Here is a 20938-nt window from a genome sequence, read left to right on the forward strand (position 1 = left end):
CTTAGACCATTTGGGTATCAGGAATATGTTAGCCTCATAGAAGAAATTAGGAAGCTGTCCCTTTTATTTCTGTAAGTTTGGGAACAGTAGGGATAACATGGAAATTACCTGTTCGATAGAAGTTTGGTGGAATTCATCCAGAAAACCATTTGTGCCTCACATAATTTTAGTTTGAATATCTTACAAATTTCTGAAATGGGTTTTTGTTGTTATTTTCATAATTTTTTGTGTTGATTTTAGCACTTTCTATTTTCCTTCACTATTAGCCATTTTGTTTAATCTTCAAGTTTATTAATAGAAAGTTATGTGTAACTCTCACAATTTAAAAAATCCTCTCCAAATCTGTAATTATAATGCCCCCTTTCTTATTCCTAATGTTCATTTATGACTTCTCTCTCTTTTTAAAAGATTTATTTATTTTTAGAGAGAGGAGTAGGGAGGGAGAAAAAAAGGGAGAGAAACATCAGTGGGTTGCCTCTTGTACACGCCCCCATTAGGGATCAAACCCGCAACCCAGGCATGTGCCCTGACTGGGAATTGAATTGGTGACCTTTTGCTTTGTGGTATGATACCAACCCATGGAGCTACACTGATCAGGGCTATGACTTCCCTTTTTTTAATTGATCAGATTTTTCAAAGGATTATTTATTTAACTTTACAAAAATTATTAATTTGTTCTTCCACTTATTTATACATTCATTGGTTGATTCTTATATGTACCCTGGCCAGGGATCAAACCTGCAACCTTGGTGTATTGGGGACAGCGCTCTAACCAACTGAGCTACCTATCCAGGGTTTATTTATTTAAAAAAAAAGTTTTTGGTTTTATTGAACCAATTACTCTTTTTTAAAAAAACTATTGTTTATGCTTTTATCATTATTAATTTCTTTTTTGGCACTTGCTCCTTGTTTTCTATATTTTTGAGGGTTTTTTTAAAAAGATTTTATTTATTTATTTATAGAGAGAGGGGAAAGGAGGGAAATAGGGAGGGAGAGGAACATTAATGTATGGTTGCCTCTTGCACACCCCCCACCAGAGACCTGGCCCGCAACCGAGGCATGTGCCCTGACTGGGAATCAAACCAGCAGCTCTTTGCTTCACAGGCCAGCACTCAATCCACTGAGCCACACCAGCCAGGGCTATATTTTTGAGTTAAATGTTCAATTTATATTTTTCAATCTGTTTCCAAATAAAAATATTTTAATAATGGTGTATAGTCACCAAAGATAGCAACTCTGAAAGAGAATACCTATATGAGTGTATAAGTTCTGGTTTATTTGTTTAAAAAAGTAAACTTTGTTGTTACTTTGTATTCTCACTTTGTAATAATATAATTTAAAAACTTTCTAGTTATTAATGAGAAATTTGTAATATGTATATCATAGAGCCCAAAATGTCTGAAAATACAGGGGAAATAGTGTATTTATTGCATTTGTTTCTTTTAGATGAACAGTTAGACTAATTGCTTTAAGTTTAGAGGTATGTCACTAAAATGATAATAAATAAAGATGTTTGGATGTTGAAGGAAAAAATGATTATTTGAAAAGAGAACTAATACTTTGTTTTAAAATGTGTATATGTTTCCCAACTTTGCGCAGCTTGTTACTTAATACTTACGAAGTAACACATACAGACATCCAGAGTAATATTCTGCACTGGGGAATAGAAACTTAGCAAAATTCAGTTTTATAAAGAGAGCGTGTCCACAAATTGAAACAAGGCGGCTGTACAATCTTCATGCATTTTAACATGTTGAGCATGCTCCACGTCAGTAATCTTTCCGTAACTCATCTGGAAGGTATTGGAGGGATAAAAATAGACTAAGTACTCAAAATTTCCATCCTAGGAGTTTCCTGCTTTTGCCTACATCTCAATTGTCAGTCCAGCTCTTGGCTTCTACTCCACTCAGAGCTGTGCAAAGACAGTGGAAGTATTTTACACCAGAAATACTCAAGCTGCAGATCATCTAGGTATTGGCCTCCGCCTTCCCTGAAACAGCTCCTTTCCTGTTCTTCTGTCAGAGTAAAGAGAATGGGAGGAGGGAGACTATAAAGACCCAGAAGCCAGGAAGACAAATGTGCAATTTAGAAAAGGTTCATAGGTTCCTTTCAAGGAATGCCAGGCTTACAGAATCCATCAGTTCTCTGCTGGCTGGCATAGCAGATTACACTCAGTGAGCCTAGTTCATTTGGGAGAATGAGACTGGAATCCTATTTGTTTTGCATTATAGAGATAGATGGAGTCTGATAGATACAGGGCACTTTTGTCCGCTTGCTATCATTTTAGTTACTTTATTTCCTCAAGCAATCACACAAATAGATGGATGCCAAGTTTCTGGAAACTGATTTTCATTCCTTATATTTGGGTGGCAGATTTCTTGTTGTTCAGCCCAACACTTCCAAATAGAGGTCCAGTTAATTCATTTATTTACCTATTTGAGGCTTGGTGTAGAGCTTCACACAACCGTGAAGGAAGATGGGTGTTTGTCCTTATACATACTGGGGAAGGCAAGCAGTGAGCACATTATTTCACCAGTAATAAATTGCTGTTACGACCAGTGCTATGAAGTAGTAAAAGATGTTATGGGAATGTTGAACAGGAAGGCTGGTCTAGACTGGGAAGGACAAGGAAAGTTTGCCCAGGGTAATGACTGACTTTTGAGATGGCAAGGATAAGACTAACGGAACTGTAGAGGGGAAAAAAGGCAAGTGCAGTTTTAGAGCTGAAAGGAACCAGAGATACAATCTAGTGATGTCTTATCCTTGCATTCTACAAATGAGAAGATGGAGGCCTGGGGATACCAAGGACTTGCCTAGCCTTAATTACTTAGCCTGTTAGCCCCAGGGCTAGAGACACAAACCCAGTGTGGGTTTCTTAGGTGATTAGAAATCTAGAAGCCTATAGCTAGAAGAAGAGAACTAAGGATGGGGGAAACTAGGCAGGTTTTTAAGGAAGTGCTTAACTCCCTTGTCAGCTGTAGAGCTACTGCTTCAGGTGGAAGAGGAGATTAATAATGATTCAGATCTGCCTTATCTGACCTAGAGGAACTTGGTTTGTTATATTGTAGCATAGTTTTTATTTAGGTTAGGGGGAGGAGATGCCAAACACACATACACACAAAACAGTGAATGTGTAGTTCAGTTGGGAATCCCGTCCCTGTCCTGCAGCTGTCTAGCTGTGTGATTTGGGATAGTCACTTAACCTCTCTGAATTGCCATTCACAGTTTTATACTTTGGTATATTTCCTTTCAATCTTTGCCTAAGCATTTTAGGAGCTGGTTAGAGATCAGTTGTGCCCTGTATTTCACCTTGACCTTTAAAAACTAGGCTCTTGCCCAGGCCGGTGAGCCATAGTTGGTTGGAGCATTGTCCTGTGACAGAAAGGCTGTGGGTTCAGTTTCCAGTCAGGGCACATACCTAGGTTGCGGGTTTGATCCCTGGTCTGGGAACGTAAGATTCATGGTCCAGGTGCGTAGGGAAGGTAGCATACCTGTGCTTCTGGCCGGGTCCCCAGTTGGAGGCCTGTGAGAAGCAAAGGATAGATGTATCTCTCACATCACACATTGATGTTTCTCTCCCTTTCTTTTTCCCTCCCTTCCCCTCTCTCTAAAAATAAATAACATCTTTTTAAAAATTTTAAATAAAAAAAAATAAAGTCTCTTGTTTGGGTAAAGCATTGTTTAAGCCCCCTTTTAAAGAGCAGTTTGCTTGCCCAAACATCTGGAGAATAACTAGCAAGCAAGCCAAGCTCCAGGAACTGCAAGAATCATTAGCAACTGAGCATATTTCTATAAACCAATAAAAGTTTTATATTTTGTTCATCTGTTAAACCCCTTATGCTGTTGCTACTTTCACATTCAGTGTGTGTAGGCGGAGAGGATAAGATAACAGCCTCACAAATGAAAGTGAGTAGAAAAGGGCCGCTTTCCCTTTAAGGCAGTTTCATTCCCCAGCTCCCTCCCCTTTCCTGATTGACAAACCTACCCAAAGTCACATGATCCGCCTCTATTTGAAGGTCACAAAAAGCTGCTTCCTTTAGAGACTGAGGGGGAGAGAGGGAGAGAGAGAGCGCGCGCGAGGGAGAGAGAGGGAGAGAGAGAGGGCGAGAGAGCGCGAGCGAGAGAGACCAAGAGCGAGCCAGCCAGAGGGAGAGTGAGAGCGAGTTAGTTCAAGCCAAAATGGCCGACAGAGTCTCTGCTGGTTTCTGAATATTTAAAATACAAATACAGATAGACAAAAAGAAATCATTTTTTGGACCTTTTTTCATTTCCATTTCTACCTTGTATGCCTCAATTTGCTGGATTTAAGCACTGCTGCACTTTATGAGGTTGGTAAATATTTTCAATTTTTTAAAACCAATTGATTTATATGGATCTTGTCTAACCGTTTTCACTAGTGGTGTTGCAAATCGACATTTGTTTAGCATGGAGACTGGCTTCAGACATTTCGTGAATCTGTGTAAATCAGACCCGTGATGTACTTTTGGTTCGGCATTTTAGAAATGGAAAAGCCTTGGTAAAATATTTAGATTTTAAAGTGATTTAATTGCACTTTTAATGTCTGGACTTTCATCATCGTTTCTGTCTTGCCAATAAATAAAGCTGTAATTGGAAATCTGATATTTAGAAAGAGGCTTTTAAAAAAACACAGACCTCTCCCTGCCCCCTTAAATCTGCTGCAAAAATTTGCATAAATATAAATGGGTTTACATTCTTTCGGCTGCTAAGGCCCACAAAGGATCTGGGAGGGCAAGCACTACCACAGGAAAGCCTCTTTTTTTTTTTTTTTTCTTTTTAAAACTAAGCCATCCTTCCTAGAGAGATGTAAAGCCTAAAATAAGACCTGATACATTTTAAACTTCAGGCTGGGGGCGAGGGAATGCCAGGAGGTTTGGGATTTATAGATTTCCCCTGCTTGAAAACCTCCAGAGCTATGTATGGATCACCCGTCTCCTCTCCGCGCGCGCTCGTTTGCACTGGGTCTCTCTCTGTGTTCTCAAACGTGCAGCCAGATGCGCTGTTATTTTGATCATAGTTTGAACCAAATGGAGAACTATCTGGTAAACATAGTGTTTTAAAGATATAAACAGCTATTCAACCCGATAGGAATTATTTCTTTATGAGTTTCTCCCTGGAGAAAAAAATTGGCCTTCTCCATTTCTCACGGATTACATTTTTTAATTTTATGCAGATGAACTGGGCTTTTCAGCAAAAATTCAGCATATGTGTGTGCAGTGGCCTGTTTTGGCCATGTTTCCATTGTGAATTGGTCATTGAGGGTCCCATAAATAAGTAGCTGTCTGTGTGTGTACATATGTTAGTTACCATGAAACTGTGCAGTGCCCTCAAGTTAAATTCCATTACTCCCTAAATGCAGGATTCTAGGAAGCCTGGGAGCTGGAAGGGAAGAAAGCTGAAAACTTGCTTTCTCAGAGCCACCTCCCCCTATCATTGTGAGAGTGTGATGTAATGCTTCTTGGTCTGGTGGGCTGAAAGGATTGTAGTTTGTGATGTGGCGGGTAAATTGCCCCCACCCCCTCAGCATATCCCTGGCTCTAAGAGGCCTTGTTTTGTTTTCTTTTTTCCTCTAATTTGTATCCTCCTGATTTATGCCTGGGAATATTGGCATGAGAAAGAGACTGTTCTTCTAAATCTGTTACAAAGTATAGTTTAGAAAGGCATTTAAAATATGCAAATAGATTGAATTGTCATATCCCCATCATTAAATATGTAGAATTGGATTAAAGCTAATTAGGCATAAATGGAATAATTTTGCTCAGAAGGGAGCACTGGTTGTGGGTATTTTCGGGGGGGAGGTTCCTTTTAAATTAATCTAATTACAAGATTTTTGCTGGGCCTGAAAGTGTTAAAAAAAATGGAAAAAAGTGCTGGACCATTTTGAAAATTTGACAGTCTAGAAGAGGGTGTGTAGTGCTTTCAAAAGCTTTATTCACTGTTAAAATGGATTGGCCTCTTGTGCTGCAAATGGCCTGTTTCTTTGGGCCAATTGTGTGTAGATGAAGGGACTTTCACGCTAATTTAACAAAAAGACTTTCCATTTGAATACATAAAGATAATTAAAGTGCTCTGTCTCTAAAGAGCAAGTATTTTATTATTTTTCCAAAATCAATGTTATTATATTAGTAATGGAAATAAGAGAAGTGATGGTTTTAAGTTCAGTGTAAATTTTTTGATGATATAAGTTCAGGTTTTGTGTAAGAAGGATTAGAAACATTACATTAGAGAGGTCGTCTGGAACAAATTTGTCTCTTTAAACATTTTTTTTACAGCTTCAATTTAAAGGAAAAGACATAGAAATTGCCCTAGTGATAGGGAATGTTGCTTTGTGGTGGACCTAAGGAAAATTAGAGCTTTGATTTTGGTGGTGTTTTTTCTGAAAATGAAAGTGTTTATTTGAGGCTTTACTTGTTAGATTATTCATTTTACATCCATTTCCTAAGTTGGTCTTACAGAAGAGTGAGAAAAACCTAGGCTTTCCATGTTTTGCTATTACCTTGTTTTTTTGTGGACTGTGTCAACATGTGAATAGCAGGTTAATTCACTTTGCAGAACGAAGAAACCAGAGGCAGGATGCCTGCTCTCTTAGGCAAGAAAGAGAATGATATAATAATGAACATTGACAAATACCATCTAATTCTTTGAAATGTTTTTATAAATATTCTTTTCTCCTAGACAGGTTGAAAAGTGAGATAAATAAGACGTGGTTAAGCGTTATGGCTCTGGTGAGTTTCAGAAGCTCAGCTGCCATTTTGAATCTAAGTTCCTGCAGAGCCAATCCTTATGGCACACCAAAAATATGGTAATTCAGAAGCAAATAAAAATGAGTAATAAATCAAGTGCGCAGATGGATAGTATTGAATTTGTGCCTTTTGTTGAAGTTTCCTTTCTGTCAGTAGTGTGAAAGAAAGCATTAAAAACTTCAGAGATAAAGAGCAAAACCCACGGATATTAGAACTGGCATGTTGTGCTTTTTAAAAATGAGATGGCATGTGCAGAGGAAGTTTATTATTGGAGAAGATGAACATGATCCTTAGTAAAGTTCTCTCCCTTGCCCATCTGTATTTCCTTATGCCGGGTCTACTTGTGATGTTAATAGTAATGTCATTATTCACAACGCTCCTCTGTCTTAGAAAAAATGTGTCACATATTCCTTATTAAGATTTTACTGACACGTCACAAAAATTGGTAGCACTTAACTCTATCAGAAGTGGTATCTTATTTTTAACCTGTTTTTTTAGTTCTTCCGTCTGGGTGCCAGAGAGGAAGCATTGCAACTTTGATATATGGTGCAAACTCAACTCTGTTGTTCAGCTTTGAGTGGCCATTTGTTATTCTCTATCACCACTAAGACGGTCCTTTAAAAATAAACAACTTAAAACTGAAACAGAGACTTCTAAGGTATTTCAGCTCCTCAGCTCTGCGAGACACTGAAAGAGTGACGTGGGACTGTGAGACCTTCAGGTCCTGCAGAGCGGGCCTAGCCGATAACAGTGGTGGGGCGGGTCTCACCCTATCCAGCTGCTCCATGACTTCATCATTTGGATATCAGATTTTCTTTAAGTGAAACTTGTGACTTAAAGATGGGGTTTCTGACCACTGGGGAGAGGGGCAGCATATGCTGCTTGTTTCCTAGTACAGTCTTATTCCTGGATTTACATTAATCTGACTTCCCTCACCTGCTTCTTGTGATTAAGACTGATGGTAGAGTGAGGTGGGGTGAATTAAAGCCACTTGGCCTGAAAAAGGATTTAACCTATCCATGGTGGTGACATTTTAACATGTTTCCCCTCTTTCTCTTTTCATATGTTCAATCAGCAATCATTTATTATGTCCTGGTGTGTGTCAGGTGCTGTTGCAGCTGCTGGGGAATCTAAGAATTAATTTGGTTGGCCCATGGCCTTAAACAGCCATTTGGTGACTGTCTAACCTACTGCTTTCAGTTATAACTAGGATAAGGCTATAATTCCTTTCACTTGATGGTCACTCTATTAATAATCAGAGAATGAATAGTAATTTTTGCTTATAGTAGTTCTAGAGACTTCCACTTGCTCTTTGACCAGATAGTCACTATTGATTTTTTTAATCCTACATAAGTATCTCAAAATTATCTTTTGAGTTATCTCTGAGAACCTCAAAACCTAAGTTGCCTCCCTAGTTACTCTATAACATTTCTCAGTTTTACTTTTTACTACCCCTTAATTGTATCATCATCTGATTTACATTATTTATCTAAGATGCATCACTCCCTACTAAATTGTAAGCTTTCATGAGAGCAGACTTTGTTTTTTCATTGCTCAATCCCCAGCATATAGAAGAGGGCTTAGCAGGAGTAAGTGCCCAATAAAAATGTATGAGTTAGACCTGAGTTACAAGGTCACCAGGACCAGATATACGACCATAAGCCCCTGTTTCTTCATCAGTAAAATGGGGATAATACATTGTGAAGCATAAAGGAAATGCTGTATGGAAGGGCCAGCATTTAGTTTTGTTGCTTAGTGTTTTCTTCCCTTTTGTTAAATAAACCAGAAAGGCTTGGCCTCACCGATACCTCCATTCTTTTTCACGGCTCCCAGGATCATGAAGTGTGTGCTGCACTGATTGCACTGAGCTTTAGCCTGGACAAGTGCTGAGCCTTTTCTTTTTATTGAAGTACCTGCATTCCTATGGTTTTACTGTTTTCTCTTCAGGCTCTGCTCTGTGATGTATACACATTTGCTTGGCTGCTTTTCATGCATTCTGTGTTTTGCATCAAAAGATTCTCAACAGTTTCAAATGAATTGGTCTTAGAGTTTACAAGGCAAAGAAGAACATAAAATAGTGTTTTCTCCTTCATTTTGATTATTCTAAGCCTACTCAAATAAATTCTATTTATTTAACCAAAGTACAAATAGTTTTGACTCAAAAGACAGATAAAATAAAAATTTAGGTCAGTTGCCCACTTTATACAATGCTGTTGAGTTATAGATGATACAGAAATGACTTTCACTGATTGACCTTGGAATTTGTTATTTAAAAAACCAGAAAATTATTTTGTGTTTACTCATTCATTCAGCAAACAATTACTGAGTACCTATTACATGCCATACTTTGAGATAAGTGCTAGTACAGGAGTAGCGTGAAGCCTTCCTCCAGTCACCATTGCTGAAATTAGAAAGAATATGAACCCAAGGAGCTTAGCCAGTGCTCAGGACATTGAGTGATTATAAAGGAGGGATACCTAACCCTACCAACTTGTGCAAGGTCCCTGAGGCAAGAAAGGACATGGGAGTATTTGGAGAACTACGTATGGAGTACTTGGACGTGGCTGAAGTGTGATGTGTATAAGGGAAGGATGATCTGGTGAAACTGAACAGGTGAACACTGGCAGAGGTAGAAGAGTCTGTAAGCCATGTTTGGAAGCCTTTATCTTGAGAATAACTGAAGGCTTTTCAGCATGAATTTACCTGTTCAAAATAGATTTTTAAAAGATGGCTCTAAGTTACACTACAGAAAATGGGTGGAGGGTTGAGTATAAGGCCAGATAGTATTGCAGTAATCCCAGTTAATAGTGGCCTGGACTGACAGCAAAGTTGGGAAGAAGTGGATAAATCCAGAGACATTTAGGTAGAAGAGTTCACAGGACCTGATCATTGAGAAGGTACAGGCTGGGGAAACTAAAGATGATACTTCCGATACCCCCATCTCTGGCCTGGGCTAGAGATGGTAGTACCATTCACTGAGTTAGGGTCCATTTAGAGAAGAGACAGTTGTGGAGTTGAGATAATGAGTTCAATTTTGGAGTTACTGAATATTGGGACATCTGAATGAAGGTCTGGAGTAATTAGATATCTGGCTGGAGATAAAGACTTGAAAATCATCAGTATTCCCAAGTTTACCAAGATTTTCCTTTTTAAGTTGATGGCTTTGGTAAAATGTCCAAAGATGGCAATGTGCAATGCAGGGTGTCCAAAAGGATGTTGTTAGGGAGACACAGTTTTATAGAGAAGATAAGGCACATACTCCTATTACCACAGTGGTTCCCATGAGAAGTACCAAAGGAGTTTGAGGGTGGAGAAAGACTGATGTTAGCTGAGTTGATCAGAGAAGGCTTTATGAGAACTTCGTATTGGAGCTGAGCCTTAAAGTTTGGACAGCATTGTGAAGAGTGGACCTAGAGGGCAGGACATTCTAGCTAGAGGATTAGTTGTGTTCAGGGAAGATGGATGGGAAGTCAAATGTGTACCAAAGTGCTAGGGTGCCTGCTGAGTAGTTTGGATTGCCATGGCAGACATTGGGGACTTGTTAAAAGTTTAACAGCAACATGATCAAAGTGGTATTTTGAGAATAGTGATGTGGCAGTGGGCAAGAGGAGGATTGGGGTGGGGAGTCAGTAGGACAGCATGGAGAATTTAAAGTTAGGCCAGTTAGGAGGCTGTGGCAAAAGGACAGTTATGAAAGGGCCTGCTATGAGATTGTGGCAGTAGGCTAGAAAAGAGACTAGAGACTCCAGGTTTTCAAGGTGAATGATGGGAATTTTCAACAGAAATGAAGATGAGGAATTCCAGGTCAGACGTATTGAGTTCAAGAAGTTGGTAGGACTTCTAGATGGATCTGTTTAATAAGCAGCTGGCAACGTGGAGCGGAAGCTTGAGAAAGAATTCAGAAGTGGAGATAAAGAATTGGAAGTCATCCACATAGAAGTGAGAGTTAAAGCTGAGAGAGTGGATGAGTTCACCATGGAAGTGTAAAGAATGAAAAGGAGAACTGAGAACTGGGCCTTGGGGACAGGAAGAGAAAGAGGACCTGGAAAAGGATTAAAAGAAAGGTGGTCCTGTTGGGCAGTCAGTAATAGTTACTGAAAATGAGGGAAGGACTTCTCAATCTCAGATGTGGTCAGCAGGTTTCGATTCTGCCCAGGAAGAACAGTATTTGGTTATGGCAACATTCCTGAACCTGGTGTTGGGACGTGTTCCAGGGGGAAAGGTTTGGGGACCATTGGGTTATGCCAACACCATCCAGTAGAAATAGGATACAAGCCACATGTGTTATTTTCCATTTACCAGAAGTCATGTTAAAAAGGTAAAAAGAAGTTCAATTTAATTTTAATACCTATTTTAATTAGTATGCACAATATTGTCATTTCAGTATGGTTGATTTAAAATATTAATGAGGTATTTGGCATTATTTTCATACTAAGTCTTTGAAATCTGGTGTGTATTTTATTATTCTAAATTTTTATTTATTAATTTTCGAGAAGAGACATTAATTTGTCGTTCCATTTATTTAATGCATTCATTGATTGATTCTGGTATGTCCCCCACCAGGGATCAAACCCATAATCTTGGCATATCAGGATGATGCTCTAACCAGTTGAGCTACCCACCTAGGGCTCTGGTGTGTATTTTAAACTTCCAGCACATTTAAGTTTGAACATGAAATTTTTATTGGAAATCTCTGTATATAGAGCTCATAAAATTTATTGTTGAAAAAAGTACATTCACATATCAAAGTTTTTCCAAACATAACAAAATTTTACAGTACTGGAAGTAGGTATCAATTTTAAAATTTAAGTTAATTAGACTACAATAGAATTGAAAATTCCGTTTCTTGGTCATTCTAGCCTCATTACAAGTGCACTCTAGCCATGTGTGGCTACCATAGTAGACAGTGCAGGATGATACAAATTAAATTACCTTACAGCTGATAATACACTTTGAAAATAGTCAAGGCATCACAAAGTATTCTTACCATCACAAAGCATGTCAAGGATTGGTATTTCTTAGAACACCTGTTGGTTTATGCTAATGATATTTTTAGAATTGGGAGGGTCAAATCCTAATTTTGCATATGAGGAGATGAACTTTTTTATGACAGTGCACAGATTCCAAAATTTGAAACAGGAATTAAAAATTTTTTGGCTAAGGTCCGCAGGGTGGTACATTGGTACAAGTTCTTGAAACATACTGGTTTGTGTCATAGTTCAGAAATATGCTAGATGCAGAGGCTTGCATTTTAATACAGATTCAGTTAGAGAGGTGGGAACATTTCCCACCCCTTTTTAAACTCATGGAGTCAGTGACATGCTGCTCTGGGTGGGGAAATAGGAAATTAAGGTTCAAATGTTCTTGGAAGCTTTCAGTCAGTGGTCCTAGCCTTCTCTCCTCATACATCCCCACCCACACTACAAGGCCAACAGGCTGGTTATTTTGTGCTTGTGTCTCACTTCTTTTTGGTGTTATGCAGGCTGCTTGGCCTTAGACTTTTGCACTCATTCTGCATTTCTTGCCATTCTGGGCCGGTATAATATTCACTAAGAGTGGGTGGTTTATAAAAAGCAGGTTCAGAGATTTTTATTTAATCATCTCATTAGTTTAGACTGCTTTGTAGTTACTAGACCTTCCAAGTACAGGTATATTTTGTTTTATTATGCTTCATAGACGTTGCATTTTTTACAAATTAAAGACAAGACCCTCCACAAGCAAAAAGATTACAACTTGCTTTATTGTGATACTCACTTTATTATAATGGTCTGGAATCGAACCTGCAATATCTCCAAGGGATGCCCGTAATAACCAGTAAAGCAAGAAATGATCTTGAATTATGCTTGGAACTAAACTTTGTCCACACTGGAGAGTAAGTGTTAGTTTTGGTTGCTGCAGAATTTCATTTTAGCGGACAAAGGAGCCTGTTTTTCTATGAATTGCCCTCTTAAGAGTTTGGGGTATAAGCTATTCTGTGAAGTTCTGGTTGGTTTGTGTGGGTTTGTTTTTTTTTTAACCAGCATGGAAATTTCTTACATTCTTGTTTTCTTTTAGAAGTACATTTTGGTTACCTATTTATGTCTTTGTGAAAACCAGACTGTATAGTGGTAGGCTTAATACCTCTAATGCCTTAATAAAGAGACCTAGCAGAAAATCCCTACTGCCTCTCCCAGAAGCCTAGAGTAGCCAGTCTTTTACCTCTCAGTGCCATTGTTTCTTTTACCCCTTTGCTTACAGAAAATAATTGCTGTGCTTTTCATGCCATGACGTTCCTGTCTATATGCTGAAGTTAGAAGGTAATTGGATGGTACGGGGCTTTCAAACTTTTTGATTGGATCTACAATAAGGTATAATTTGCATTGAGACCTTCTACATATATGAATGTGTACACTGACACAAAAGTGTTTACTTTCTGATACTGTGTGTAATATATTTTGTTATATTCTAATCAAGTCCATCTTGTAAAACAAACAAAACCCAAAAGAGTTGATTATCCCAACCCACTAAATTGTCTCACTGAGATTTGTAGAAGATGTAAAACTTGTAAATTGCCATATTCCAGAATATGATTCCCCATTTTGCTGGTCTTGAAAATCAAATTTATCAGTCTACTCAGTTACCACACCAACCAAATATGTAAGTGATTTTTTTAAAAAATGTTAATTTGTTACTTCAACATGTAGGTGATGGATATTTTTGATGATCAGAATGTTGTCCTTCCTGTCCAAAGCATTATTCCACATGGATCAAAAGGAGCTGACCATCCATATTGAAGAATGAAGGTTTATATATATGCTTTTCCTGGATTTTAGAGAAATTTAAGTAGAAAATACCCTTTTACCAGATTATGTATTTTTCTTGGAAAAGCCCAACAGAAAATACTGCCATAGTCTTTTTTTTTTTTTTTTGGAGGGGGATTGCTTCCCACCCCTCTTCCAGGTTTCATGAAGATGAGTTTCCACCATGGTACATTTAACACATTAACACATTCTGTTTTCAGACATGTATCAATACATTTGATTGGTTCCACATTTCCCACTGTTTGACAGGATACTAATAGGTTTGCCTGGAAAAATAAAAGGTTCTTTTCCTGATTAAGCAGAATTAAACTGGTCTTTACTTACTGTAGGACTTAACCATCTTTAAGATGGTAATAGACATTGGAAATCTTAAGCGATATGTATATATAAAATCTTTATGTTCTAGGTTTTTGTTTTTTAGGCACAGTTTGTGGAAATGCATGGTTAGCTTTCCATTTCAATTATTCCATTCTAAAATTACCTCCTAGTCAAGCAAGCCGGAGTTAGCTGTTTCCTAAGTCTCTTCAGACACTTTGATATGGTGTTTCCCAGACTTAGGTTTCAGGGAACTGTAACAGTGCAAAAGCAATATTGGAATCCAACATGAGTTACCAGTTTTAAATTTGCCAAGTAAAGGCATTTTTTAGACTCACCATTAATTATAATCATTTCAAAGAAAAACATTGTAATAAGAGACATCTCGGTAAACTGAATATAGCTTTAGGAAAACCATTACATAGGGAATATAGATCAGCACAGGTACTAAAATTCAGCATTTGGGAAGCACATCTTAATTATAGACCATCTCTTAGCATGTATTACCATTAACTATGTGCTTGCTGGTTTTTATTAGTCTTACTCACAGGAATAAACCTTACTTCAAGTTTTGGAACTACCTCCTCCATTCTTATTTATTGACTACAGTGATAATGGTTTCAGTGACTCACACTTTTTAAAATATTACTTTATTCCCTCTAAATATACTGTAAACAGACAACCATTCTACTTTAATGTAAGGAAAAAAGAAAAAACAAGCCAGGTTTGTTATGTGCTAAGAAGTTATAGAATTTACCAAAGTGTATCTGATTCAATGAGGTATATAGTCATGGTGATTATGTAAAAGTGGCAAGAAGGTCACAGGACTAAATAATGTTATTTATGTTTTACCAGCCTGTTGACTCTTTACGAGTTATGAATAATGGCAGGTGTTCTGTCATATTATGTACATTCTTATTTTTATGTCTACCACCCCACTCTCACATTTTAAGTGACAAAGTTCTTAAATCTAGCCACCCTACATCAAATGTCCCCACTGTCTTTTTTTGAGAGAAAGTGCTTCTTAGATACACTTGATTCTTTAATGAAGAGGAGCACTGGCCTGCCCCTGCCCCCGCCCCTCCCCCCCAGCTGTGATAATGCCATCAGCTGCTTGTGGCAGTGGCAGCAAAGGCTTTGACTTTTTGTCATCAAGGGTCCTGGGGCAGCGAGGAAGAGGTGGGAGTTTGGGGTTAGCAGTGTAGAGTGTTTGGAGGCAGTGAATATGCCAGGTAGACTTGAGTTTGAGTAGGATATACTCTAGGTCCTACACAGGAAGAATTTGTTTATTAATAAGTATTTATGTATATTCTCAGTACTACACTGTGTAGTGCGGAGAATACAAAGATTAAGAAAGGCCTGACGTTTGTCTTTAACTTACTAATGTAAATGGCCAGTGAGGCTGTCTGTAATAAAGATGGAAGTATGATGCCAAGGGGATGGAGAGAGAGGTCTAGGGCACTGGGGAAGACTCTGCTAAAGAAGAAGCATTTGAGCTGGGTCTTAGTGGATAATCAGGAGTTGCTTGATGAAGCAGGTGGTGAGTAAATCAGGGGGCGTGTAGTGCAGTGTTCAAGAACCAAGGTTCTGAACCCGAAGCAGCTGTGTGGCTAGGTCAGTCCAGTGTTGGACAAGTAATATCTGTGCACCTCGGCTTCCTCATTGGGAAACCGGGGAATAACAATAGTACCGACCTCAAAGACTAGTTATGAGGATTAGGTGAGAATTTATTTAAAGTCGCATATTGTTAGGAGTCCATGTAAGCTACTGTTCCCATTATTTTTATTGTTAGCATTTCACAAAGAGGAAATAACAAAAACAAAGTTAAGGAGTAGGAGAGTCTGGGAAATGGAGTGATATTTGCGGGACACAAGTATAGGCTGTCCAGAGAAGAGTGGATAGGTTGCTTGGGTTTCATATTTTAAGAAATTTGGAATTTATCTTGTAGAAAGCAGCTTTTAAAAAATCAACTTGCTTCAGTTGATCTCCACATTGAGGATCTGATGGAGGGGAAGATACAAGAGGCAGACAAAGCAGGAAAATGTAAATTAAGTCAATGACAGTAAAGATGGAAAAACCAGATTTAGAGACTTCTGATGTGAAATCCATTGGATATGATGAAAAGAGGGAGGAGTTGTGGGTAAGCCCCAGGCTGGGTGAATGAGTGGTGCTATGAGTTGGGATACGTGTTCAGTGGGTTTGAACTACATAGTAGGGTGAGGATGGGGGCTGAGAGGCTGTGGTTTTGCTTGAGTTATGTTTTAGATGTGTGCTGGACATGTACTACAACTTGGCAGGTGGAAATAAAGGTCTGGAGCTCAAGAGAGAAGATTCAGAGACACTGAGTTTTACATGTAGAGATGGTCGTCTAGGCCAGGGGATTGGCAGTGCGTCCTCAGGGGATGCGATGAAACAGGAAGAGGGGTGGTGCAAGAGAAACCCAGACAGGAAGGAGTTTAGGGAAGTATGAAGAATAGTTATCAGGGCCCTTGCCTCAGGGGGTCAACTGAGATAAGCTGTGAGAGTGGGCAGTTAAGTTTGGCCTTGAAAAGCTCAGCAGCCCCATCACATTGTTTATCCTGCTTGTCAGTGGTCTGCCACATTGGGAAGTCTCCCCATGGGCTCTTGGGTGGTCTCTCTTTGTCACTACAGTGAGTAGCTCTAGGACAGGAACTAGTTGTGCTCACCTCTGTAACCCCAGCACCTGACACACACAGTGAGTGCTCTGAGCATTTGTTGAATGAATAAATGAATCAAGGATGGCTTGAATTAACTCAACAAAATTTTTTTGAGTGCCTTCATGTTCCAGGAGCTGTGCTAGTCTCTAGGAATAAAGTGATGAGCATAATAGATAAAAATCCCTCCCCTTGTGGGACTCGCATTCTAAAGCATGAATCAGACGGCTAAGGAGAAGGAGCAAGTAGAGAGGTAACCTTTGGAAGTACAAGGATAAGCTCTATGTCCTCAACATCCACGAAGTGAGCCTGGTACCCTGAGTAGGCATTTGATACAGTTAGTTGACTTGAACTTGGGAGAGTGTGTCTGGGAAGAGAACTGAGGTGTGGGGAGAGATTTGCTATATAGATGACAGGTTAGCCTTGGAGAGGAGAGAGTAAATTTGGAAATGGAGAGAAGGATATTTGAGGGAGTTCCCTCAGGGAGACATTTGCCTCTAAGTAGAAGGCATTCCTCTCTGTAAAATAGGAAATGAAGTCTGAGTGAAAAGAAAGAGAAAACATTTAGAAAATTAAGACCTCCACCCCCCACCTTCAAAGGAAAACAACAACAAAGAATCATCTACCAGCTCTAAGGGCTTAGCTGAGGGGGGAGATCCTTTATTTGTAACTGCAGTGATTTGTGGCTGTGCAGCCTTTCCCAGCAAGTCAAGGGGAGGAATGCAGTTACTTGGGATTCATCTGAGGCTGAGTGAGGATTGGCCTAGATAGATAGTGCTGGATAACCAGGGGGTGAAACCTTTGGGGAATGCTGGTGAATGTTCAAAAACGTCCAGGCTGGGTTGGGAATAAGATAAAACCAGGGTCAGGCAAATGACCTGAAAGAATAGGGAAAGAAAGATTGTGGGTTGGAGGAGGTGAGAACTTACACTTGTATATGAGATGGGGAAGGTGGTAATAGTTCCTGTGTGCTTCCTATAATGAACACCAGGCACTCTGCTGCAAGTGCCTTATGTACGATAACTCAGTCTTCATAATGAAGACTGTAAGCTAACTGCAGAGAGGTTAAGTATCTGGTCACACAGGTAGGAAGTGACCGGACAGACTTGGTGCTGAGTTTCTGTGCCTGATCACTATACTCCACTGCCTTAGGAAGAAACTAGACACAAAGGTCTCCCAGGCCAACTAGGTTTGCAATAGCTTCCTGAAGTTGCTGGGCCTCCCTTCCTTCTAGGAGAAATATCTGGTGTGGCATGGAAGGGAGCTGTGGACTGTGTGGTTCCCTCCCCCCTTAAAAAAAGTACATTTTAGGCAACAATGTACTTTGTTTAAACTCTCAGTTTTTCCCACCTTCCACGCTTATACCTGAATGTGCTTTAATAGGAAACAAAGAATATTGCACGATTAGAGACAACTTTAAATGCAAATCATTCACCTGTCCTCCTTCCCCCATTAAACAAAGAAGAGCCAGAGCAGCTGCCTGGTCTACCAGTTTGAGGGTGGAGAGACTGAAGAAAAGCAAGGCTGATGTGTGGTACCTAAAAGCAGGGAATCTTTCCGCTTTGCCTGTTGCAGAAATACTGGTAGTGTCTGCAGTGGTGGTGGTTACAGTTCCTAGTTTGACAAATAGGAATGTGTTCTCTTCCTGGGGAGAGTCCCCTTCTGTCTTAGGTTACATAGGCTTTTCTGGATAACTAGTTGGACTTCTGTTGGGTGAGGAATTTAGTCCCTGGCTCTGTGCCGTCCACCTGTGTCTGAGGCTTCTGACATATCACTCAGGGTCTAGCCCTTTGCAAACCCATGGGAGACACTCTGACCTTTGCTTGCAGGCCATTTGGAAGCACAGAAGCTTTGCAAATGAAACGTGTTGGCAACTTTATCCTTTACAGAGAAAGGATTATTTGCAGAGACAGCACGTATATTCATGGTACATCAGCATTTTGTTTGCAGTCTTTTAATATCTGGCTTTGCTCTTGAGGCAGTTTGGAAGGAATGCCACTGTATCTTCCGTCTCTTTGATGTAAATAAATTTTCATGAAATTAAAAGAAACAATACACTAAAACCACATAATTTTACATGCCAGAAAAGCTTAGCTATTTCATATATTGAAAATACAGAGCAAAGAGTTCATCTGGCATTATTTGCTGGTAATTTTTAGATTCACTTCTGTGTTACTTGCTAAGGCCATGCATTTGAAATGTCTTACCTGCTGGAGCTTTTGCAGTTCTGCTTGGTTCACTACTAGAGGTTGGCATTTTTAAAACACTGCTAGGATGGCCCATGGTGCATCACATTATTAACACCTTTGGTTTTTTAAATTGCTTACCTCTAATGGATTTTTAATAACATGATCTTCTTTTGTCAGATATGAAATGCCAATATTTAATCACTGGTATCTGACAGAGCTTCATAGGCAAAAAAACCAAAACAAAACAAAACAAAAAACAGATAACCTACCACTGAGATAGTGCCTTCAGTAGTCCCAGTATTCCCAGGCCAGGATTAATTGGGGTCTGTATGACTAGTTGGCACCTTTATTTGGAAGCCAGAGTAGATATTATATTCTGCTTATTCCTCATTCGCCCCCCCCACCCCCATACTGATAATATTCTCCTGGATAAGAGCAGAGTTCCTTGTTCAGTTTTAGGTTATGGAACTTTGGCTGGTGGTTTTTTGTGTTTGTTTTGTTTTGTTTTGTTTAATATTCTTGTTTTAGTTAGGGGCAGTGATAGGGCAGACACAGTTTAAGCTGGCATATTCTTCTGAGGGTTCCCTCTGAGGCTCTGTATGACCAAATTTTAAAATACTGCTCTGAATCATACTGAGTTTTCCCATGAGGCAGGGAGAAGAGGAGTTTAGACATGAACTCGTATTCATTAAATGCTTGTTTTATAGCAGGTACTTCCCACTACTTCCTTTAGTCCTCACACAACCTGAGGTTAAGAATGGTTTGATCTTTAAAAAATGGAGTTTCCAAAGCTTAGTAACTGATCTGGGGCCACACAAACAAGGAAATGGAGGAACTAGGGGCTGTGACTCTAGAATGTATCCTCTTCCTGAGCAAACCTTCTTAAATGAGTTGCAGACTAAACTTGTTAATTGATTGGGTGAATCCCTGTTTTGTGAAGTGTAGTGTCTTAAATAAAATATGGGCTCAAGTGATGGGAACTGATGGCTCTATGGGGCTTCTCCGCAGTGCATCCGTACTAAATAATGGAGGACGGAGAGGCGGGAGTGCTGGAGTGTGGAGCAGGAGGGCTTGGGGGCCAGGCCTGCATGGCCGGGAAAAGGCATTTCCCGTTTTGGGTAGCATGACAGATTAGCTAAAAAGGAGAAACTACTTTATCTCAGATGATTATTTAAAAAGCCAAATTGATTAATAAAGAGATATTTTTAAAAGGATCTAAACTACATTGAGTTTAAGTAGTAATACAGTGTAATCAAATAGAGAGTTATCAAAGCTATAAGAAGAAAATAGAAATTATTTGTAATTAGACAGTAATTAAAGGCAAGTACATGCCCAGTGATTTTTAAAGTGCTTGAAAACAATTAGTTTTCTTAAGTAGGTTAAACAACTGGTTGCAAGCTTGTGTATATTATTAATCTACTTAACAAACCTGTTCTTCACAGATGATACCAAAGTGAACTTTAGCTTGGCTGTCTAAATTATTACCAGTTCTAATTTAATGGATACCCTTTTAAAATATATATATAATTTCACATTTAATTTTTAAAAGTATTCTTCTCTTCCTTGTCACCTTTCTGAACAATTCTGTCCTAACGCCCAGTATAGGCAGAAGATAGGTGGCTCAGTCAGGGGTGTCAGACTGAGGAGGCCTTCACAGAAAGTGTGGATTTGGTGTGGGTTATCAGAGCCAAAGAGAGGTGTGAAGGGCATCCACGTGGGTTTGGAATGTCAGCAGTATTGGGAGATTGATTAAATACAGGATCAATCAAATAAATGTGCTAAGGATAACGGGAGCTAGCAGCCATCACCATTGGAGAAGGGAATTATAAATATTGAAAGAGAAAACTAGAATGAATCCTGTGATGGTAGGTTGGAATCGGAAGTATTGTGTGCTTGACAAATAGAGAAATAATACAGGTATAAAATGCATGCATGTGTGTTTATATACACACATACAGGCATTTCTTAGAGCTGTCTGTAAAGAGGGTGAGTACCCCAGTTGCAGTGAGTGCATCAGGTACCTAGATCTTAAGTTCAGAATACCAGTTTTTAACTAAAAGGGAACCCCAGCTTCTTGGAGAAATGGCTAATTACAGGATTAGAACAGAAAAGTTTAAGGTGAACCTGGAATATCTTGCACTTGACAGCAATGAAGTCTTCAAAGAATCATGAATACATACCAAAAGGGCACATAGGCC

General features: G+C 39.2%; 1 protein-coding gene across 7 annotated transcripts in view; it reads left to right on the forward strand.

Moving 5' to 3' along the window:
- TNRC6B (trinucleotide repeat containing adaptor 6B) overlaps nucleotides 1–20938 on the forward strand; it is a 235796-nt gene that overhangs the window by 106905 nt on the left and 107953 nt on the right. The window contains exons 1-2 of one of the 7 annotated variants that reach the window (XM_053919606.2): nucleotides 3171–4328; nucleotides 12999–13108. The exons of 5 other annotated variants lie outside the window; for them this stretch is intronic. Coding sequence is in view for 1 of the 2 variants with exons in the window: in XM_053919605.2 (XP_053775580.1) it covers nucleotides 4324–4328 (5 nt within the window). In the remaining variant the exon portion in view is untranslated. Of the gene's footprint in view, nucleotides 1–3170; nucleotides 4329–12998; nucleotides 13109–20938 lie in introns of those variants that run through there. One more of the 7 variants, XM_053919605.2, reaches the window with a different exon arrangement.

Source organism: Desmodus rotundus, chromosome 3 (assembly GCF_022682495.2).
Source record: "Desmodus rotundus isolate HL8 chromosome 3, HLdesRot8A.1, whole genome shotgun sequence".
Classification (NCBI taxonomy): domain Eukaryota; kingdom Metazoa; phylum Chordata; class Mammalia; order Chiroptera; family Phyllostomidae; genus Desmodus; species Desmodus rotundus.